General features: G+C 40.6%; 2 protein-coding genes across 5 annotated transcripts in view; one reads left to right on the top strand and one right to left on the bottom strand.

Annotated features, from left to right (window-relative positions):
- Positions 1-9,578, top strand: part of rorb (RAR-related orphan receptor B) — a 22,560-nt gene extending 12,982 nt beyond the window's left edge. Inside the window, exons 1-10 of one of the 3 annotated variants that reach the window (XM_026186496.2) lie at positions 868-1,133; positions 1,719-1,804; positions 1,915-2,056; positions 2,250-2,681; positions 3,138-3,259; positions 3,642-3,774; positions 3,923-4,030; positions 4,163-4,273; positions 4,521-4,633; positions 4,877-9,578. In XM_026186496.2, coding sequence (XP_026042281.1) covers positions 1,115-1,133; positions 1,719-1,804; positions 1,915-2,056; positions 2,250-2,681; positions 3,138-3,259; positions 3,642-3,774; positions 3,923-4,030; positions 4,163-4,273; positions 4,521-4,633; positions 4,877-5,041 — 1,431 coding nt within the window. In that variant the 5' untranslated portion in view covers positions 868-1,114 and the 3' untranslated portion in view covers positions 5,042-9,578. Of the gene's footprint in view, positions 1-867; positions 1,134-1,681; positions 1,805-1,914; positions 2,057-2,249; positions 2,682-3,137; positions 3,260-3,641; positions 3,775-3,922; positions 4,031-4,162; positions 4,274-4,520; positions 4,634-4,876 lie in introns of those variants that run through there. The other 2 variants (XM_026186497.2, XM_026186495.2) reach the window with 2 other exon arrangements.
- The window catches only part of trpm6 (transient receptor potential cation channel, subfamily M, member 6), a 22,266-nt gene continuing 13,481 nt past the window's right edge, over positions 8,887-17,671 (bottom strand). The window contains exons 23-40 of one of the 2 annotated variants that reach the window (XM_026186492.2): positions 16,747-16,861; positions 16,472-16,668; positions 16,239-16,371; positions 14,610-15,048; positions 13,640-14,297; positions 13,242-13,333; positions 12,969-13,071; positions 12,676-12,722; positions 12,494-12,558; positions 12,372-12,397; positions 12,205-12,255; positions 11,997-12,062; positions 11,591-11,889; positions 11,386-11,468; positions 11,104-11,309; positions 10,958-11,009; positions 10,727-10,839; positions 8,887-10,047 (exon numbers count right to left, since the gene is read on the bottom strand). In XM_026186492.2, the coding sequence (XP_026042277.1) occupies positions 9,953-10,047; positions 10,727-10,839; positions 10,958-11,009; positions 11,104-11,309; positions 11,386-11,468; positions 11,591-11,889; positions 11,997-12,062; positions 12,205-12,255; positions 12,372-12,397; positions 12,494-12,558; positions 12,676-12,722; positions 12,969-13,071; positions 13,242-13,333; positions 13,640-14,297; positions 14,610-15,048; positions 16,239-16,371; positions 16,472-16,668; positions 16,747-16,861 (2,840 nt within the window). In that variant the 3' untranslated portion in view covers positions 8,887-9,952. Of the gene's footprint in view, positions 10,048-10,726; positions 10,840-10,957; positions 11,010-11,103; positions 11,310-11,385; positions 11,469-11,549; positions 11,890-11,996; positions 12,063-12,204; positions 12,256-12,371; positions 12,398-12,493; positions 12,559-12,675; positions 12,723-12,968; positions 13,072-13,241; positions 13,334-13,639; positions 14,298-14,609; positions 15,049-16,238; positions 16,372-16,471; positions 16,669-16,746; positions 16,862-17,671 lie in introns of those variants that run through there. The other variant, XM_080309027.1, reaches the window with a different exon arrangement.

Here is a 17,671-nt window from a genome sequence, read left to right as displayed (position 1 = left end):
AACCCCCTGAGCCACGGTCGCCCCGTACAAGAAGTAACACTGAAGGGCAGGGGGATTACATTGAAGTGATTGTACCTGCGCAGTTGCTAGACAGAAAACTGCTTCCATTGATCCTGACAAGAGATTATCCAATTATGTATACTGCAAACTCATTCTGCCAGACACTTAGCATATATATATATACACATACACATACATATATATACACATATATATATATATATACATATACATATATACATATATATATATATATATATATATGACTCCCAAACTAGGCGAGTGGCTCCAGCAGATCCCGGGAATAACATCGGAGATCTCTGTCCAGAAGAGCGCAGTCCTGGGAACAGCTAAGATACTGCGCAGGACCCTCAAGCTCCCAGGCCTCTGGTAGAGGACCCGAGCTTGAAGGATAAACCGCCCGCAGGGGGTGTTTTGTTTGTTTGTTTGTTTTTTATATATATATATATATATATATATATATATATATATATATATATATATATATATATATATATATATATATATATATATATATATATATATATATATATACACACATACCCACAATCAACTCTGCCAAACCAAAGCACCTACACAAGATCAATGAAATACAAAATTAATACTACACAAATCCAAAACTTGTAAGCTCTTCAGTGTGCACACAGATACTTTAGACATACATCCATCGATGTTGTACGAAAGGTTTGGTGGCACGCACGAGAGGAATCAAATTTACAAACACGAACATACGTTATATCTGAACTTCTCAGGAGATTCCTAAAATGTACAGAATTTCCCACAGTATGCAAGGAGATTACATGTGAATGGCTATTTCAGCTGTGGCTAAGCCAGCGCTCAGCAGAGGAGGGGAAGGAGCTCGTCGGGAAATAATTTAGGATTAGATAGGCTGTCTAATCTCTTTATAGAGACTGTGCCATCTCAGCAGCATACCTGCCTACCTCTACACCTATGTCATATCTCTTAACAGGAACTGCAGCTTTCACTTTCCATACAGTATGGACGCTAAGTTCAAAGGCACCCATGACAGGTGCTCGTGTGTGTTGAAATAGTTTTTGTTGTTTATATTCAGTGCCTTTGGTTGTGACTGTACATGGAGCTGCCTATACACAGTGAGTAAAACCTAAAATGAACAAAACGTAGTTCAGTTAGTGCACATGTAGATTAAGGGCTGCTAAACACTAACAGCATTTGAGTTGGTGGACCAAATGTGTTTGCATATGCGTGTGAGTGTGTGTTTGAAAGAGAGAAAAGATAAAGGTTGAAGAGTATGTGTGACCCTTTGGTGTTTTCTCATTATGGGCAACCTTTCTAACCCGCAGGGGTCTGTCCTTTAAGCGTAACACAAAGAATACACATGCACAATCTTGTTACTTTGTGCGTGTAACCGTGTGTATGCAGTCCTTGGTGTCCCATTCATTAGAAAACTCCTAGAAGCACATAATAATTGCCCAAATGTCACTGTGCCCTTGTGAATTTGAAGTTAACGTGACACAAATGCAGTATGCAGGCACACTGTTATCTCAATGAGGTCGTACACCCAACTGGGTTATGTACATTTACCATCAAATTAGACCACCAGCCGAGGTCTGACATCTGTGAGATGACTCAACAAGGTGTTCACAAAACTCCAAACTAGGCCGTATCCATCTGATTAGTAATGCAAGTCTTTCTTGTTCTCGCTTTTTTTCTTACAGCCCAAATCGAAGTTATACCATGCAAAATCTGCGGAGACAAATCATCAGGAATCCACTATGGCGTCATTACATGTGAGGGATGTAAGGTGAGACTCTATGTGGCTGAATCAAAGTCTGATTCATTTGCTCAGAAACATCATATAGTCTATGCTTGATGGGTACCTGAAGCCTGTATTCTCTGCTGACATGTAACCAGGGTTTCTTCAGACGTAGTCAGCAGAACAACGCCTCCTACTCCTGCCCCCGCCAGAGGAACTGCCTCATCGACAGAACAAACCGCAACCGTTGCCAACACTGCCGCCTGCAGAAATGTCTTGCCCTAGGAATGTCCAGAGATGGTGAGGTCCAGGAAATACATATTTATATCTATGGTGCATGAGTGTGCAGGCAAATATATGCAAACAAATACATGTGCAACCCTCTCTGTGCAGAACAGCCAAAAATAGGATCATATGCAATCTTATCTGATACAGTCTGAGCTAGTGGAGCAATTTCTTTTCATCCTTCATTTTATTTTTTGTCCCCATAAAGCGGTCAAGTTTGGCCGCATGTCCAAGAAGCAGCGTGACAGTCTGTATGCAGAGGTGCAGAAGCACCAGGCACGGCTGCAGGAGCAGCGGCAACAGCAGACAGGCGAAGCAGAAGCTCTGGCACGCGTTTACTCATCCAGCCTAACCAACGGACTTTCCACCCTTAACCATGAAATTGGGGGCACCTATGCCAATGGTCACGTCATTGAGCTACCCAAAGGTGGCCATGGTAATGGAGCAGGAGTCCCCGGGGGTTACTATGGGATGGATTCCACCCAGCCGTCTCCAGACCAGTCAGGTTTGGACATGTCGGGCATGAAGCACATTAAGCAGGAGCCAGTGTACGACCTGACGCCAGTACCCAACCTGTTCAGCTATGGAGGCTACCAGGAGAGTCAGCTTGGGCCCAATAATGTCAGCATGGGAGAGCTGGGTAAGAAAGCAAAATCATTCAAAGCTACCTGACTTAGCCACGTGGAAATCTGCATGTCTGCTCACAAAGTAGTCCTTTCAGCAGCGTGAGTCAGGGTCCTAATCTGAGAGCCACACAGGAGATCAGACAGGCTTAAATTTACAGCTGACAAGGTGTCATACTACCGTATGCACAGCTAAGGCTGCTAGCACAAGTTAAGATTTATTTAAGATTAAGCACTTCAGGCTGATTCTAGAGAATATAAAATCAAGCAGAAAATGTACAGCAATATAAAAGGACGATAGATTGCCCATAGTACTTGCCACCCAATGTGCACAATGCTTCAGATTAATGTGCAGGTCTGCTTGTACCTAAACTAACACACTCCATATACTCCTATATGCTATATATATAGTAACACTGTGTAGGGAAAGAATACGTGAATAATCGACATGAATGAATAATCTTCTTTTCCAGACCGTATTGCTCAAAATATCATCAAGTCCCACTTGGAGACATGTCAGTACACAACAGATGAGCTGCAGCAGCTAGCCTGGCAGACACATTCCTATGAAGAGGTCAAGATGTACCAGAGCAAGGTGAGGTTTGACTTTATGGCGCCATCGAAACATGACATTTACAATTACAAAGTACCTTATATCTTATACTCTCCCTATATTTGGGTCTTTTTTCCTTTCTAGTTACATTAATTTAATTAACAGCTACTTCTAAAGTACTGAAAAGGATTAAGAACACACACACACACACATATATAGTTTTAAATGCCGTAATGCTTTGAAGTTTCATTCAAACTCAGTTTACTGAGTTAGTGGGGTTTCTTTTACTAGTAATAGAAATGAAACACATTTGAAATCACAGAGCATGTCAGTCATAGAAATAAAAATGTCGTTTATTTTATTTCCTCACATGAAATAACTAGGTACAAAAGTACACAAACATAACCTGGGTCTTTGGTTCTAGCCCCGTGACGTGCTGTGGCAGCAGTGTGCCATCCAGATCACCCATGCGATCCAGTACGTGGTGGAGTTCGCCAAGCGCATCTCAGGGTTTATGGAGCTGTGCCAGAATGACCAGATCCTTCTTCTAAAGTCAGGTGAGCCACGTGAGCAGTTCAGGCCTATCTCTTTATGTAAGCAGAGGTCAAACTGTCAGTCAGCAGACAGTAAATATCCTGTGGCTTCTTACTCTGGTTGGCTTTTAGTGAGTATATCAACTTCAAATTTATCACTCTCTCTCTCCAGGTTGTTTGGAGGTAGTCTTGGTGCGGATGTGCAGGGCATTCAACCCTCTCAACAACACAGTACTCTTTGAAGGGAAGTATGGAGGCATGCAGATGTTCAAAGCCCTAGGTAAGATATTACTAGCTAAACATTTTGTCTTGGTATGAACGAGGAGTACAGCCAAATATTATTAAAAAAAGAAGTGAGAGATAATTTCATTTTTTTTCTTACTGTCTGCCGTTCCCTGTGCGTCCCTCCAAGGTTGTGATGACTTAGTGAGTGCAGTGTTTGACTTTGCGAAGAGTATGTGCTCACTGCAGCTAACAGAGGAGGAGATTGCACTGTTCTCAGCAGCTGTACTAATTTCCACAGGTCAGTGTGAATCTGCTTATAATAATATATTATAATATTATAATAATGCAGGACGCAATGTGCATGGACTTGAATTAAAAACACTTTAAAAATAAGGTAGTGACTCTCTTTACATTATTCTGTATCAAGCAGCATAATCAGTCCTCACCACGTAACATTTTATACAGTGGCCTCACAGCCGTATCAATTTTACATTTTGCCCTTCAATCAACTCTGTCGGCATTAAAAAAGTCTATTCTTCTTTCAGATCGACCGTGGCTGATGGAGCCTCGGAAAGTTCAAAAGCTCCAGGAGAAGATCTACTTTTCTCTGCAGCACATTATGCAGAAGAACCACATGGATGAAGATGCACTGGCCAAGGTAGGGCTGGAACTTATGGTGAGAGAACTTAGAACGGCATAGAAGCCTAAAATGCATGAATCTATAGGCTAAGACCAAAAGGGAAATCAAACATGAAGACAGGATCTCCTTTGGTAGGAAGGATGGGTGATTCAATGGGAAAAAACACAACAGAAGTAGCAGAACAAAGACTGACTTATAGCCTTGTCCTCATCTGCACTTAAATTTCCTCATCCTTGATCATCTCTCTCTCTTGTCCGGCAGCTGATCAGCCGAATCCCAACGTTGTCAGCCCTGTGCACACTCCACACTGAAGAGCTTCAGGCCTTCCAGCAACTCCACCCAGAAACAGTCAATGTCCTGTTTCCTCCACTCTACAAAGAACTCTTCAACCCAGACCCAAACTCTGCCATGGCCATGCCCAAGTGACTGCCTGTGGTCCACATGCAACAAATGACGCCAGCAGAGGACCAAGAAAGTAAGACAGCCGCATCCAACGAGACGAAAGCAGCTATGTCGACTACGTCATCATCGTGGCAACCACATATTTCCGAGCCCCCCCAGGCACATTTCAAGCTGGTGGGTGAGGAGTCATCTGCTAGCAGCTTAGAGTTCCCGACAACAATACTAGGAATGTCCAGCACTTATCCCATTCTGTTCACCGATACAGTCTGAAGAATGTATATACAAATGAAACATGCCCCAGGCCACAACCTGAGCGGGGCTTCCACCTTTCTCCTGAACTGAACTGACTGACCAGTAATGTACAGACTTTAAAATATCTAGGAACAATTTTAAGCTGTCAATCTTTAAACAAAAAAAAAGAAAAAGAAATTGGTAAGTTAAAATGATTTAACTTTGAAAAAATCATTTGAATTATTTTCCATGTGAAGATGGTGAAGCTGGATGGGGGAGGGAACTGTGGATTTAGAGAAGCTATTGTAGATATTCTTCTAGTGGAGAGCGGATTCCAGTATTACTTCTTGTTCTGTTAAAATAAGTTAGTCTTAATTTAAATATACAGCAGTCCACTGTGGCTGACTATACCGTGTCTACGTGTTTTTATTTTATTTGATAGTTTCTTGTGTACAGAATTTGTAAAGTTGAGACTTGTAAAACAACACTGGCTAAAAACCGGGATTCAATTTGGGTTTGTTGATATATAGAAGCCTTGTCTGGATTTTGTTCATATGTAAAGAAGGTACTACATCCTTCTGAACCTATAGTAATGTAAAGAGAGCATATGAAGGATTTAAAAAAATAATAATGGCTACTGCTACTTTTCAAGCTGGAGATATATACAGAAATATTCTATTTTGCAAGAAAAAGAATCTGGCAGATTTGCCATCTTATCAATCGTTTATTTCTCGCTGCAATAATTACGTCCAATAAAAGCTGGACTGCTTTCGAACAATCAGCCACACACAGCTAATCAGAGACTAGGACCTTGCAATGAACCCCAAATCTCTTCCCAAATTCCCCATGCACCCAGACCTTTATCTCTCATGTATTAGGACCTGTCCGTAAAATTCTGGCAGATATAAGTGGATAGAAATCACGGTGAAGGCGTGTATAGCTGTCCACCAAAATAAAGGCAACGAAAAATGAAACAAACCTGAATTGGATTCACAAATTTCCAGTCACTCAAACATGTATGAGTGCTGTATGCCTCATCCCTACAATCACTATTTGCACAATCATTACAGTCCATGGGTGACAAAGACCCTGTGGGCTGTGAATATGTAGGACCCTTTGTCTAAAGAGCAATAATTTTCACACTGCCTTTCTGATCTTATTCCTTTCCTCCTCTTCATGCTTTCAGTTGTTCAGATCAAGGTAGCCGTTTTAACTAAAATGCACTATATTTCACTTAATGGTTATGCCTAACAGTCATTTCCATCGGCGGTACTCATTCCACCACCACAGACTCTGCAGTGTTTTCAGTAAAGAGAGCATTGACTTAGAGTTATAAATTAGTCCAGAATAGAATACCATTTAAAGCTGCAATATGGCATTAACAATTTGAAAAAAGGAAAGTGTGATAGACAATCAATTTTTGCTTTTTATGTAGTCATTCCATAATTTTTAGCACTTACATTTTGTCTTAGTTTCTATGTTTTGTTGTTTGTTGGCCACTTTTTAAAAATCACATTGGCTCCACTGGGTATTTATCCAGGCATGTTGTAATTGGTCTTTTCTGGTGAAGGAATAATTTGAAATCTCATTGCGTAGACATGTTTCAGTGGTTTCTACACACTAGAACTAGAAGATGCTCTGTGAATCTCTCCTGTAAAGTTATAAGTGCTGTGAAATCTCAGCAGCGCGGCTAAAGAGCTCTCTTTCAAAATGAGCCCAAAAAAGAGACACTTGACAGAACATTAGCGCATGATGATGATACTTTCATTACCTGAAGACATGTTGGACTGACTAGCGACTAAAAATCGCACTTTTACCTCAGTTTTGAATGCTATGAATAATGGACTCTGATCTAGTGTTATTTAGGCAATTTTAAAACATTAAGCTTTTCTGATTTTTGCAAATGCACAGCGGCCAAATCTTTGACTTTCCATCAAAGTTATGTACCCCTTAAGCCCGCTGGTATGCCTAACATTTATTATCCTTCCATCTTTTTTTTCCCCACGTGGAGAACAACAATGAGGGAGCAAGTACCAATGTTAACGTTAGAAAATCAGCTTATACTGATCTGTTCCACGCTGCATCTATGTAAAGGTTCCCCAAAAGTCCAGCATCTTTCCTCCGACCCCTGACCCGACCACAGATCATAGGCCAGTGACTCTTTAAAAGACAATCACTTGCTCATTAAGGCTTGATGCACTACAAAGCATCTCTCAGGGAGCAGCTCTTTTTCAGATTTTGCATTAAGAGGGTTTAATATTTTTGCAAATTTACAAAAAAAAAGATTAATTATAAAAGAATAACTTTTTAGGATTAAAAAAAAAGGCATACGCCACCAGTGTATGCCAGAAATGAAATCTGCCCAGACAAGGCTTTGACAGATGTATGTCTGTGTGTATGTGTGTGTACAGAGCATGAATTCACTGTCCAAATATCTTTAGACTCCAGATTATATAGCAAAAATCATAATAACATAGCACTAAAAAAACAACAACTTGTATATCAGTGTGCTCTTTTCACCACTGTACGCTCATGTTTACTGATTCTTTTTGCTGCTTTTGGGACAGTGAGGGAAGTCCAGTAGTAAGCTGTGACACAAGCGCCATCACAACACCGCAGGGACAGTGAATTCCAACTCTGACTATGAAGTTTTTGTGTGTGACGTTTTTATTATCCCTTGTTAGACTGTGAATCAGAGGGCTGGGATGGGGCTGTAAGGGGAGGTGGGGTGGGGATGTGCCGGCAAGAACGAGTGGCAACGCAACACTGTAAGTAAGATACTGTAGCAATAAGAAGTGGAGGCATTTACTACTGTCATGTTTGCATTGTAAGATTATTTTTTATTTTATTACTATTTACTATTATTATTGTTCTTATTATGACTACTATTCTTCTATTACTATTAGCCTATTGTTGTTCTGTTCTATTTGCATGATGTTTCAGAGCAATGAAACATTTGGGGCTTATTGTGTTTTCTCTTCTCATGATAATGTGGGTTTCGTGGGAGAGGATTTTTTCTTTTGTTTTGGTTTTTTTTGGCAGGGTGGGGAATGGGTTGTGGGCAAATTCCACATCAATTTAGTCGGTTCAAAGCAATTTTTTCACATACTGAAAGGATTTTTAAATAAATGCTCTAATTTATACGTGACCAATTTTAATTTGTTGCTGGATTTGAAATGTTTTGGGGAGTTTTTTGTTCTCAACCTCTGAATGTGTGCGTTGAACGGCCCTTTCTGAACTGGCCTTACTGAATCGGATAACCCTTGAACCTGCTGTGGGAGAATAATCGATTCTGAATGTTATGGAGTAGTTTGTTCAGTGTGAGGGGCTGAACGCATCATGCGCCTTTACCACTCCATCAACACAGAATGACATCACGGAGCGCACAAACGAGCAGTCGTCGGCTCTTCGACGTGACTCGGACAAATTGCGCAGACAATTTTTTAAAACATGCTGAGTTTGAAATGTTTCCTACACTTAGTCGAACACAATCCAAACCTTCTTCTCCCTTTCCTGAGAAAAAGCTGTGTGCGCGTGAATGTGTGCGTGTGAGGAAGAAAACGAGATGTGAGATGACGTTCTGCTCTACCAATGCTTTGTAAACTTTCTTGATGCATTACACATTTGTGCAATTGGAGTAGTGTTGAAAATTTGTTAATTTATTGTTTAGAATGTCTTTGCATCCCAGCAAGAGCAAATAAAACAAAATGTAGCAATCTGTAACCAAAACCTAAAAGGTACTTAGGCTACAGAACCTCTTTTACACAGGACTAACAAAACAACAACAACAAGGACAAAAACAGAAAAAATACAAAAAAAAAGAGACATTTGTTTGTTTTCAAAGTGCCATAGCTAGTGAGGAGTGGAAGGATTGGCAGAGTGGGGCGTAGATGCTTTACGGTGTGAGTTTACTTGAGAAACCAATCAAAAAAGGGGAACTCTGAGGAAAAACCTGTATGTGATTACGCTGATGAACCGTTTTTACATTTTATGCTTTTTCATTTGGTGAGGACTCTGCTTGACTCTGAACTCTGACTCTGCCATAAATCCACGAGCTCTACTGTCCAACGCTTCATTTTCAGACGAGAACGAAAGAGTGACTGTGTGTGTAAAAGCATGCATCTGCAATAAAGTGAGTCACGCCCATAAACGATGGATCAGACTGGGTCGAAGTTCAGAGCCATGCAGGGGCCTTAGTGAGTTCTCCTTTGAGATGTATATACAATGTGAAGGTCTGAAGTGATTTTTTTTTGTTAAATTCTATATTTTATCGCTTTTGTAGACATTTTGTTGTGGGAAGAAAAAAAATAAAAAGAAATTTTATGGGTGAGATTCTGCTTCATTTTTCTAACTCACATACAAATCATAATATTATATATCAGATTAATCCATAATGTCTCCTGAGAAAATACAGCTATTAGTTATATACTGAACTAAAAATAGTACAAAAACTGCATTTTATTTTACAGTTTTTTCTATCACGAATTATCACATACAGTTAAATAACAAGTTATATTTTTATCTTTTTATATAAAGTTTTCTGATTACCGCTTTTCCTTCATTAACCCTGAAAATCTATAAACATCCTTAGTGCAAAATCTTTGGTATTATCAAGGATCTTTTGTGAAGAGGCAGAACTTGTGTTTACGAGAGACACCTATAAAAGTTCCCATGCTTTCTTTTCCCTACTTCCTGAGTCAAAGGTCACTTCCTGGTTTCATCGTCTTCTTGCTCTTCTGTCCCCGACGTTGGCTCCGCATCAGTGCTGTTCTCGCAGCTGTCCGGATGGTTTCTTAAATCTGAACAACAGAAACATCAGTTAGCGACATGTCGCTCCAATAACACAGTCATTACCACAAGAAAGAGAATACTGACAGGCCTGGGAGGAAATCCACGCATCCAGCATAAATAATTTGGTTTGATTTGTTGGTGAAATCTTGGAGAGGACACAAGAAGAGGAAGAGGAAACACAACGTACCTTTGAAATATCAAAACAACTGTGTCTGAGTGTTTGCGTGTTTGTTTGCTGGGCTTGTTTGTTTGTGAGCACAGTTTCTTTCCGCGCAGTTATCCTCTAGATGCCGGTATCATGTCTACCCAGAGACGTTAATTAATAGCTAATCAAAGCTAATGTCTCAGCAGCACATCGCCAGCACAAAGACATGATTAATACATAATCAAAGGCCGCTCAGCACAAAGACGGGCCCTCCCTCATGCCTCAAACACTACTGTTGTTATAGAAATAAACGAACACTCGCAGCTTAATTAGCTGGCTGTTCGTGTGTGCCGTCTTTATTTGAAGTTGCTGGGGATTTCTCTCTGAGCCAAGCTGGCCTCCTGAGTGACGACACCGAGGTGACATACAAAGGCATGTATGCACACATGTGCAAAAACAGGTACATACAATGAAATGCTAATCCACATGTCACACACTGGATCAGAAAAAAAACAGTAGACAAGGTTTTGTATGTTTCTGACCTTTTAGACCTAGTCTGTGGCACCAGGCGCTGCAAGAGTGTTTCTGCAGGAAACCATTGATGCCAGCGTCTCCAAGATTATCAGGTCCAAAAAGCATCTCACCCCTGCTAACACTGCAACAGAGTCAGTCAGAGTGCAGACTTTCATCAGTACATATGGGATAAAATGTGAATTTCTAAAATCAGAGAATATAAATATCACTTATACGCATAGCAGAAATGGTTACTGCACCTCTGGTCCTCTGCCATAATGACTGTCGGATCAGTCAGCTCCTCTCCCACTCCTGTCAAAAGGAATAAGGGAACAGATTTTAAAAAAAAGACTCAACATCTCACATGTGCAACTACAAACATGCAAAGTAAAGTAAAAGTATCTGCCTTGTATGTCGAGCACCAGCAGCTCTCTGCGTGAGTACTCGTAGGTCCAGTGGGAAAAGGCTAGAAGCATTTCTTCCAGTGAACAGCAGGGGGTGATCTCTTCTCCCGTGTTGTTGTTGTATTTCATGAAGTCACCAGACATATTCCTTTCAATCGTCAGCCACTGACCATTAGAATGCCAGAGGACCAGTGATACGTCAAGAAATCTGGTGGATAGAAGGGGCAGTTATTAAATGCACGGACACACCTAACACACACACATAGGAAAGATAAAATAGTGACCTTGGTGAGTGGTGCAAATCATCAGGTTTGACTTGGTTAAACACTTGCATCATCTTCTGGGCCGCTCTCTGCTGCTGTATCTCCTTCACAAACAAAAATTGATCATAGTGTTAGAAGTACTTGAAACTCAATTCAAAACTGTGAAAAGTAAAAGATTTGCTAACCAGCAAATGTAGACGAATCCTTGATTACTTGAAAGATTTACCCTTAAACAAAGCTGCAGTGCTGTGCTACCATGGAAGTACTTCTTACAGACACGAACCACCTCTGGTCTGAAACCTTTCACCACGTATACCAGCCCGGGTCTGAGCACATCCTGTTCTGCCCATGTACAGAGAACCCGGCGGCCCTGCCGGAGGCCCCCATCCAAAGAGCCTTCTTCGCTCAAGAGGGGCTGCAGGATTGCAGACAGGCCTCGTGATGACCAGGAAGAGACTGAGCTGGATTCAGGGTCAGCATCAGAGGCTACTTCCTCCAGAGAGTAAACGCTCACCTCTTCACCTCCTACAGAGAATGTTCAAAAACTTGATTAAGTGCACAGAAATGGATTTTGGGGGTAAAACAACAGTAATGAAAAAATAAATAAATCCTAAATCAAACAAGCAAGTTACCCATGATTGAGACAGGAGTGAAAGGGATGGTCTGAGCCAGTCTCATCAAATTGTTTCTCTCCACAGCTGTTAACACACAGGCACGATACAGGCAAAACTACAGATGAGCTAATGTACGAGAAATCACAAAAACAATAGATGCACAATAGATGATCCTTTCAGGATCTATTATTTAATTTAGATAATTTTCTGCAGATCGTGTAAATACCTGAGTAGTGTGGATACAAACTGTCAGTGGACTGGAATGAGGAGTTCTTGGCTGCAGCAGGTAAGATTACAGGGCATTAAAAAACAAAACAAATACATCTCACTATAACAGACACTACATGACCACATGTTACAGAAAATGTATTCAATCTGTACGTCCAGAAATACCTTCAGCTGAAATGCCACTCTGTATTCTGCAACAGGCATCAAGAAAACATTGTTACGTTTAAGTAAAAGGTTTCGATAAATTCAGGGTAAATCTGGAAGGCTAAAAAAGAAAGGAGACTTACGAAGACCTGCGACTCATGGACCTGGCCCAGCTGTTCCAAGCTGAGTGCGTGGGGCTCCATACATCCTACCAGTAATCAAAGCAAGAACACTGACATATTTTACACTAATTATTTTAGCATTACTATCGCTAATGTTACCACAAATTACAAAATATTGTTACCACACTTTACCACATCTTTACCTGATGCGAAAAGACCTGTTTCTGCAGCAAATCCAGTTGTTCAAAATCTGAAAAAATATTGATATTAACAGTTTTTAAGTAAAACATAAGAAACTTCAAGTGGTTGATAATTTAAACATCGCACATACACATATCAAACTTTGTTTCTTTTAATATGAAAAAACAACCCTTGTCGTTCTTCTCGTTCTACTGTACATACATACAGAGGAAGCAGAGTGATGCATACTAGCAGATGCTCTCTGAAAGCTCTGGGTACAAATACAACATGTACTCTATCTAAATGCAGGTCTTACTGAGCTGACTGAGGCTGGTTGAAGCCGACCGACTTGTGGGTTCTCCTATCAACCTCCGGCGCCTTCCCCAGCTGACATCAGACAACTGGGAATGCATGGCTCTCTATTTTCCAAAACAAATAAAGAGATGGAAAAGCTTCTCTGTAAAGAACCACCAAACGAAAATGAAAAACCCATTCACAAAGATAGCAGGGATTTAGTTTTATGACTTTGTGCCATGTTTTGCACCTGACTGATCCTCTGCTATGAGGAGCACAACTTTTTTCATATTACCAAATCTAGATTGCTCTCTCGTATCTTCACGGTCTTTTTGTTTTTGCCTTTGCTGTCCAAGACCTGAGTAAAGTCAGATGATTTGGACCACTCTGCAGAAACACAGACGTACATTATCTGTTATTGTGTGTAAATGCATGATAAAAAAATAGACAAGGTACACACAGATTTTCAAAATTTCCTTTTGATCATTTTCATCAGGGGCAAGATACAGAGAAAATGACTGCTTATGACCTGAATGACCCTTAAAGTTCTTTTATGACATTGTTGGTTCTGACTTGCAAAATTGTTAAGATTTGCATGTGCTACATATCACAAAGCTCTTCATGCAAACTCATTGCTTTAAACCATCAGCGTCCAAAGATTAACTTGATTTTCAAACCCATGCGTTATCATACCTTGGCTCCTGCTGCATCTTAGTGATGTATTGTTCTTTAAACCCCTCCTACCAAGCAAACTCTCATTGTTCATTGATTCATTGAGAGAAGGAAAGGATCCCCTGGTTGGGCTGAGGGGTGCTCCAGCGAAAGTCATATTCTCCATGCTGGATGACAAAGATCTGCAGTAGCCATACGGACGGTCCCTCGACAAACATGCCCACCTTGGGGATTTTATGGGTTTTCTCCACTGGTTGGAATTTCTGGACCGAGAAGTTGGCTGACTATCATCACAAGAAAAGGCAGGATTTGTCAAACCCTCTGAGATGTCTTCTGGGTCGAACAGAAAAGCACTGCTGGAGGCTCGGTGCACGTCTATGTTAGGTGGTTCTTCCTGTGTCTTTTCCTCCTCTTTCTCTTCTCCTTCTTCCTCTACTTCATCCTCCTCTTCCATGGATGTTTCTTCCTGACTGGTAAACAAATATGGCTCACAAGTCCAGAATTTAAAATGGAGTGACTCCAAGCCTCTGGGAGAAAGAGGAGACCCACACTGGGATGGTTCACAGGACTCACAGGGTGTCTGATCTCTGACCGAAGAAAATCCTCCACTGTTAAAGTGGGAGAGGGACGCACAAGACCCTGGGTCAGAAGCTCCCTGCTGATTCTCACATGGATGATCCTATGGGAAAAAAAAATAAGTGATTATCAAAGTATTTTAAATTCTTTAAGTCAGTGGTTATTTACTTTTAATGTCATAAAGCTGTGAAGAGATTACATCACATTAAAATAAGGACTTTATGGATACTTTATGGATCTCTTTTAGCTTGTCTCCCCCTAAAGGCCATGTTCAGGTTTGCAACAACTACCTCTCCTTTCAAAGAGTCTAACATGACAAACGTTTAAGGATCAAAACATTGTATTTAGTGTGAGGGAGTAGTGCATTCTCTTTCCTTCTTGTGAAACAACATTACTAGAAGACAACAGTAAGCACCTCTCTTGCCCTTTCTTCTGGTTCTTCTGTGTGTCCATATCTTCCTCCCCTGCTTCCCCTAACTCCTACATGGCACTCCTGTGATTCCCGTCTATTTCCTGCTAAGGTGTAGCCCTTTAGCAATGAAGGCGGGGTACTTTTATACGGCTTGGCCACCAATCGTTGTATATTAGCCGCATCACCGTCTGCTCCACTTCTGTGTGGAAGGGTCCAGCTGTGAGGGATGGCGTGCTGGGATGCTGTAATGAGCCGACACTGAGCCAGGCGTGTCTCCTCCTGATGTAGGTTGTTGGATGCAGAAAGAAGAGTGAGGGTGTCCACAGCCAGAGCAGAGAGGTCCTGGAGATGACCGAGCTGAGAGTCTAAGTCTGACAGGCTATCCTGAATGAAGTTGACCTTCTCTGAAACCTCCCCCACCATCATGCACATCTCTTCTGTTCTGATGGAACAAATATGAGCAAAAATGGTGAATGACGTTTTTACGATTTATTTACTGACGTTAAATGCTTTTTGTACACTAAACACAGCCACATGTTCAGCTGTAAATTCACAAAAAGCAAAGGAAGCCTGTGTTAGTAGGATCACAATACAAGCACAAGCTATATATAAGCTGGTATGTGAGACAAAGTAAATAAACATTTAAGAATCTACCTACTTACTTGTTTGTAAGAAGGAGCATTGGAGGCACATTAAAAAAGTACTTTGAAACACGGAGATTAAAGTTATCGTTTCAAGTCAAACAACTGCTACGGCTGCTAAACCCTCTACATAATGTCTTGTGTAGATGAGTTAGTGAAATCATACTTCAGAGTTGGTTTTAGTAACAAGGAAATTATTTATTTTTAAATACATAAACACGGTGTGGTGATAAGCACAGAAATGCAGTTTTAACGCAGAAAGCTGCATCTGGTCAGAAGGAAAAACCAGATTTTAACCCCCGATTTATGCAAAAGTGAAACAGCTGGCAATGACAGATGCAAGAAAATCAATGGTTACACCCTTGTGCAGTAAAGAGGGTTTATGTTGTATCACAAGACATGATATGAAAACTGATCAAGGTATTTCAGTAACTCTTCTACACAAGGCAATTTGCAATGTTTGCAATGGGTACAGCAGCCATCGCAGTTGTTTGACTTAAAATGACGACTTTAATCTCCACATATTCTCAAAATAATAATAAGTTTAATCTCAAAAGTTTGGCTTTATTGTGAAAATGAACAATAATCTTTTATCTTAATGCGCCTCTAATACTTCATTTAAATCTAGTTACATGAGTTAACTGCTTTCATCTTGGCACAGTATGTATACCTCATTATTTATTATACTTATCAAACTTATCAATATTAAACTTAACAATGTGATGACAGACAGAGCAATTGTTCGTGTTATAGAAGAAATAATCTATTGGCTCTTGCATCGGACACAAAAGGAACTCTACATCAAAGCAATGATCCTGTGCATGGCTCCCAAACAAGACAAATTTACAAGGCTACAAAGTTTCCAGCCATAGTGATATGGCAGGTTGGAGAGCGAGACACAGATCCAGCAGAAACACACAAGCGCTGGTAGCTCATCTTAAATAATCGAACAAAACAAAAGAAATGAGAAGCCCCTTGTTTGCAGTCCTACCTCTCAGCTGTGACTTTGATCCTGTTCTTTTGACTGCTGAGCGGGCATTCACTCTTCTCGTGAAAATAGGCCTGCACACATCTCTCCTCAAACTCATGCAGCTTCTTGCGATCCTCGTGGCCCAGATAGAGCTCTAGTAAAAACAAGTGAGATGGAAGAAGTGACAAGTGTAGAGATAGCTGCTAAACTATCACCATTTTCTTCCTTTCCAGAAAATATGCTGTGGTACTTACTAAGTCCAGAGGCTCTCTCTTCCCGCTCAGCGTCGCCACTAAATTTCTTGTAAATAGCTCTCAAACCCAGGTCCATGTGACTGAGGAGGTTTAGGGGCGGTGGCAGCCACGGTCTCACTTGATAGGTCATAATGTAGCGGTACCGGTTGTACTTCCACAGCTTGTTGGATGTTGATGCCATGTCAAAGTAGACGTTGCTGTTAACAAGAGTTTGGTTTATTGAAGGGTAGCCCCTCAAACAATTACTATAAACTAAGATTTTTCAATATGCTTACTTGAAAAATGCGATGAGGATGTTGACCATGATGATATACTGGACAAACATATACACAGCCTGGAGAAATGGTGCAAGAAAGGATGCAGGAGGACATGAATCATCTTCCTGACATGCTGTTGACACACAAAAATACGCAGATCTTACACACAGTGCAATAGTTTGTTTGTTTTTTTATTCTTATTCATCATACAAAAACTGTCAGAGACTTGGTATGAATCTCCTTCTGCATCATGAATGCTAAATTAGAACCAGATTCATATAAAACTCTACAGGGACAAGAAAAGGGCACAGAGTCTTCCAACATATGGTACAGGTGACACAGAGCTCAGATTTTAACATCACTCAGTTGGTCTGAGACATCAGAAGCAACCGAGATTGCCTAAATCCACGCTGGAGCAGAGTACATTAAAAAAATCTTAAAGTAAGAGAATTGGCACTGTTTACAGGGTAAAGTGTGACAGACCTTGCACTGATTTGTTTGCTGCTCTTCTTATAGAAGACACAGACATAGCTCTTTGGAAGTGTCCAAACTTTATTTTTTGAACAATCTAAGTTACACCTTCAACTAAAAGCAGCAAAAGGACCTACATGTATTGTAACTCCCTTAGTCATTTATACCAATTACATTTTAAGTGATTTTGTTATTTGCAGCATATTTTTTATGCACGAAGAATCAGCCCCTGTAATAAGTGAAGTTGTCTAAATTCTGAAACAAAGAACTCCTTTCAGCTGCAGTCAATAACAAGCACTGCAATACAAAGGTGAGTCAAGCAAAGCTCACCTTGTGAGGTAAGACTGTTTGAATGACCTTAATTCAAGTGGAATAGGATAAGTGACGAATTAGCCTTGCAGCAATCTTCGAGTCAGTATTTCCAAGAACTCAGGGCAATGCAAAAATCATAAAGGTTAAATTCTACTGCTTA

Source organism: Astatotilapia calliptera, chromosome 12, assembly GCF_964374335.1.
Source record: "Astatotilapia calliptera chromosome 12, fAstCal68.1, whole genome shotgun sequence".
Classification (NCBI taxonomy): Eukaryota; Metazoa; Chordata; class Actinopteri; order Cichliformes; family Cichlidae; genus Astatotilapia; species Astatotilapia calliptera.
Note: the sequence above shows the minus strand (reverse complement) of the source record. Positions and strands in the feature narration are given on the sequence as shown.